The sequence below is a fragment of the Chinchilla lanigera genome, unplaced genomic scaffold, assembly GCF_000276665.1.
Source record: "Chinchilla lanigera isolate Chin_1 unplaced genomic scaffold, ChiLan1.0 scaffold00027, whole genome shotgun sequence".
NCBI classification, from domain to species: Eukaryota; Metazoa; Chordata; class Mammalia; order Rodentia; family Chinchillidae; genus Chinchilla; species Chinchilla lanigera.
In genome coordinates, this window is record NW_004955428.1 from 2,468,457 (window position 1) to 2,473,888 (window position 5,432).

At 35.8% G+C, this 5,432-nt stretch overlaps 1 protein-coding gene across 3 annotated transcripts in view; it reads right to left on the minus strand.

Annotated features, from left to right (window-relative positions):
- Ttc29 (tetratricopeptide repeat domain 29) overlaps window positions 1-5,432 on the minus strand; it is a 192,749-nt gene that overhangs the window by 89,959 nt on the left and 97,358 nt on the right. For all 3 annotated transcript variants that reach the window (XM_005386666.1, XM_013515339.1, XM_013515340.1), the window contains one exon: window positions 952-1,043. In XM_005386666.1, the coding sequence (XP_005386723.1) occupies window positions 952-1,043 (92 nt within the window). The remainder of the gene's footprint in view (window positions 1-951; window positions 1,044-5,432) is intronic.

The following is a 5,432-nucleotide window of genomic DNA, read 5'->3' on the forward strand; positions in this document are numbered from 1 at the left end:
AAAAACAGGAAACAAAACAAATACCATTTCACTGGTGTTTATATTTTAAGCAGTGATTATCATATTAGCAATGGTACTGACATAATGACTCCACTTTCACCTCACTAATATTTAAGTATTAAATGCCTTCCAAATAACAATTGTAACACCACCCTAAATATGTTAGCAATGAAATATAAATGGAAAGAAATCAGAACATAACACAATCTTTATCTTTTACCACTACTGCTATTATTAGAAAGTTTTATTTTAGATATAACATACAGAAAACCAAGGCCCTAATTTCAATACTTTTTTGTTGTTGTTGTTATTCTATCTTGGCTAAGTCATAGGGCTACTACATAATGCACAACTAAACAGAGTATACAGCAATCATCATACAATGAGTAAAGGGTAAATAATGTATTTTTTTGGGGAAAATTTATGTATTGGGAGTTGTTCATATATACTTTTATTACATTTTCTGTTGTAAATAAAATACTAGAAATACTGGTTTTGTGCTCAACTGTTTATCTAGATATGCTCAACGAATAGAAGTCTTAACGGAAGAAGTGTAATTGAAGCACAAATGGAAAGTTTCCTTAAAGAAGAGCTCTGGAAAGGTTATGGTGAGACAGTTACTGAAGCGTACTGCATAGCGCTCTGCTCTTTGCTTCCTTGACCTGTGAGATGTGACCTGATTTTCTCCCACCTTTCATCCAAGGTCACTGCTAAACTTACAGAAAACCAAAAAGAAAATCATACAAAGGAGGAATAGACATGGAAGAGTTTGAATGTGTCTTTTCAAGCACCACGTTGGTTTAAAATAACTTATGATGAAAGGGTCACTTAAGAAGGGCACTGCTTAAAATTTAAGCAGGCAGTAATGGAAAGCGACAGACCTCAAACAATTTAAGTCTTTCACAGCTGAGTGGATTCACAGTGACAGCAAGACAGGATGTGTGAACTTACCTTTGCAGGACCTTGGCTATGGCTTCATAGGCTCTGCCCAGGCTGAGATCATCACCCAGGTGTGTGGAGATTTCACTGTAAGTGTTGAAGACCTATCAGGGAGAGAAATACATACTGAACACACAGCACTGCCATGGCCACTGATATTGCCTTTCAGAATGGAAAAGATTAAAATTAACAGTTATTTTTAATGTCTCTATAAAAATTTTTTGTCTATTAAAAATTCATGTTGTCTTGGTTTATTTTTATCCATAGTATAACTTGTTTCACGGCAATCTCTTTGAGCTGTGACAGTGAAGTCTTGCTATAGTAAAACTAATTATTTTCTTATACTATTTCAAATGTTTCAATTTATGTAACTTAGGTGTGAATAAATAATTGAATGGTTTACAACATTATTTTAAAAGATGGGACTATTATCAAAGGTAATATACAGCAGATTATAATATTGTACTAAGCTTGCTTAAATATCACTTTTCTTTCTATAAATAGCCATTTGAAAAACATGAATTTGGGTGACAGGCCATTTCTAAATCTATCATTTTATTAGATGTACATTTCACAGTGAGTACATAAATATAGTATATACTAAAAATATTTCTTACAAATGTACTTCATTACCAAAAATCTCTTCAATAATCAAAAGATTATTGCTAACATAGGCAAACGTATGATCTTAATTTAATTTAACACTAACATCATCTATATGGTATTATGTTTCACTTTTCTATTCTTTCATCCTTTTCAATGGTCAAAAGGAGAAAAAAACATAAGACGAAGTTCCTTTTTCTTTCTTTTTCTTTTATTGTTACTTGACCCAACCAATTACACACATGAGGCCACAGGAAATCTCCAAAGACCTCTGAGGAAATCCTTTCAACGCATTTCTAGGAAAGAATTAGTGAATATCATCTGATGGTATTTGAGAATAGGCAGGATGTGTGTCGTGGGGGACATAAATATGCCCTGTGTGATACTACGTAAACGAGGCAGCCTACAAGGGTTAGGAATTAACGCAGGATTGATATTTGTCTTCACTTTAAAAGTTAATATTTGCAAAATAATTTCAGTGAGACCATTGTGAAACCTCATTAAACCCGAGTTTCAAGTGGCTTACAAGTGACTGCTTGACATAATGGTGATGCTGAAACTTATCCATGGGTATATACTAACCCAGCATTTTAATTCCTGTTAAGCCTGTGAAGTTCAAATTTTTTGTATTTTTTTCTTTAGAAGCATTTGTTTGCTTTTAATTAGCAAGTAATGATTGTATTTATCAGACACCATGTAACGTTTAGACTATACATTCACTGTAGAAAGATTTAACTGAGCTAATGGATATACCCATCGCTCTCCAACTTGATATTTTTAATGGTAAGAATATTAAAAATCTATTCTTTCAGCACTTTTGAAACGTTCATTATCATTAACCTTGATTCTTACTTTTAAGCCTGATAACGATAGCTTGCATAGATCTGAGAATATTGTTCTCAATCTGTCTCACACAGCCAACAACAACCAGGTTAACCTGATGTGAGTCACATCAGGTTAGGAGTAGGAGGCTCTCAAATTTGGTGAATCGAGCACCAAATATTTAGGAAGATATTTTGGTCCACATATTTTTAGAAGAGATTCTAGAGCATCCAAGTAAGGGTTGAATATTATGTTCAAGCCCAAAATATATCATTTGTTTTTTTCAGCAGATAGCTGTACTTGTCCTAAACACTGTTAGGCCCTAGAAATTCCTACATAGATGGGAACATATGTGCTACCATAAAGCTTCTACAGCCTGGTGGAACAGACTTCAGACTGATACAACTATGTGAATTAGCAATGGCTGAAGAAAGATTTTTCTGGGGTTTAAACTGTGCTCACACTAGATGCTCTCCTATGCCATTGGTGTATGGTAGCTTTGAGAGCTGCCACATATTACCAGAAAAGTGTGATTTTTCAGCCCTTGGATAAAAGGTAGATGCTCAAGTTTGCACAGCTCCTATCCCACATCAGTGTGCCATACTTCCAGGAAACAACAAAGAAGCAAACAACTAAAATATTTTAAAATGGGCTTTTGTCTTTAGTGTGACTTAATTCTATAGTAGCCCCTCCATGGAGACAAACATGGTCTACTGAAATAAACCCTAACTTTAGAGTAAGAAGACTTGGATTCAAGTCCTAGCTCTTCGATACCCAGTACATTGGGACCAGGAAAGTGCTTTAGATTTAATTTCTTCATAAATAAAACAGGAAACCTACTTTTGAGAGTTGTTTTGTTGCTACCATGAGATCATACAAAATGCCATATAATCCTTAGAACAAAAATTTTTTCAGACTCTGCCCACTAAGGGGTCCCTGGCAGGACTTTCCCTTCCCAAAATAAGGACAACCACTGAATTTGTGGGTTTAAGAGAGTTTGGGTATTTCCTTAAACAACTCATCTAAAAGTAGAGTAGTTGGAAGAATATATTTCATTTTTAGCCAAACAAGAAAACAGTCAATTACATGAAATTCACCCTGGGGATCTTGTGGAAGAGGTGGCTTAAGTCAGAGATAAAGCCTCTGCTACTCATACCTGTAGAGTTTATAGGCAATGAACATAATTGATCTTTTTCAGAAGGAAGAGGCAAACACAAGTCAGTATGCTGCTATGTAAATTTCAACAGACACCAAACCCAATGATAATAAGGTTACCAAAGTTGGGAAAGTGAGTCCATGTGTCTAATAAACATGGTCACTCCACCCGTTTGCTCCAATAATTTCAGTAAGAAGTAGAGATGAAGCTTCAAAAACCATTTCACTGGACTTTACAGGCAACAGGCTCTTCTCTCATCAAAATGGAATTGAGGTACTTGGGAAAATTTTTCAGATAAAATCCAACTTCTTAAAAATGAGAAATTACTATTAGTCACATAAATTTAAACAAATGGGTAGAATACTTAATACTTAAAATGAATATGTACAAAAGAATAATGCTGGCTTGCAATGTGCTACAAGTTCTTTGAAGAGTTGTTTGCTGCAAAATCAAACTTCAAAGTTCATTCATTTCTTTTACTTCTCAAGAGAATACTGGATTTAGGTCGAGGTGGTCACCTGCCAACAAAATGGATAGGATATGCATGTGTGTATCTGTCTACATATCCGTCTACCCATCCGTCCATTTACTTGAAAGAGAATAGAAAATTATTCTTGTTAGCTGGGAAGATCGAGATTTTAAAATATATTAGAATAAGTTGCACGCATGAGCTTTGGTATCTTTAAGGTACATGTGGAAAGATATTTTTAGTTCTAACAATATCAAGCACCTGATTGTTTCCTTTCATTTCAATGCTTAAGGCTATCAGTTATGATACGAGAGTACTTTAGAACAACAAAAACACACTGCATTTATCTCTTTTCCTATTTTCTTCTATTTTCCTTTTTCTGACCTGCTGAAATTCCTCTGCTACAGGCCCTTTATTTTAGACAACACTAAGCCATAAAAGAATCCCAACAATCACAGTGCTTAGTGTTGACTTTCATAATTGAAACTTTAAACCATTCTGATGACTATTACTCCAGACTTATCATTACTGAATTAGATGGTAAACTCTAGCTCAGCTGGTCATCCTAAGGAAACGCTGTCCCAACTAAACTAGCTTTAAAATTTTTTAAAGATAATTGTGAAATCACACACAGGTGGAGGAAATAATACAGAGAGGTCGTTTGTACCCTCCACCTAGTTTTTCTCCAATGATATCTTCTTACAGGATTACGGTACAATATCACAACCAGGGAACTGGCATTGACGTGATCTACCAGCCTTATTCACCAGTTTTACATGTTTTACATGTTTTACAGATTTCACCAGTTTTACATGCATTTAAGTGAATGTGTATGTGTGTTTTATGTCATTTTATCACAAGTGTATTTTCATGTAACCATCAACACAAGCAAGATACAGAGAAATTCTATCACTATGAGGATTTCTCAAACTACTTTTTTCTAGTTGGTTTCTCATTTGATGTTTAGAACAAAGAGAAGAGGAGGGCAGAAAATTTTTCTTTCTTTTTCCTGGGTGAAAGATTTGCATTGGGAAATATTTGGCATCTTTCCTTCAGCCTTTGCGTATACCTCCGGTGCCAGTTCCTCTTCCTTGCCAGTTTGACTGGATAAAAGAACTCTTGTAAAGGTGACTGGATTGTGGAGACCCCAACCTCATGAGTGGATTAAACCACTGATGAGTTCATAGTGGGGCCTGGTTGGGGGAAGCAGGTTGTGCAGGCACAACCCTTCCTGGTCCTTGGCCCTTTCTGGCTTTTTCTGACTTGCTCTGCTTCCTACCTGGCACATTCCTCCCTGAGCAGCCCTCCTGCACCAGGCCCTTCTGCCACGAGGTTTTTACCTTGGAGCCAGGCCACCATGGACAGAAACCTCTGGAGCCATGAGCTAAAGAGAAACTTCTCTTTTAAATTGTGGGTTTCACAGACTGGAAGACACAGACACAA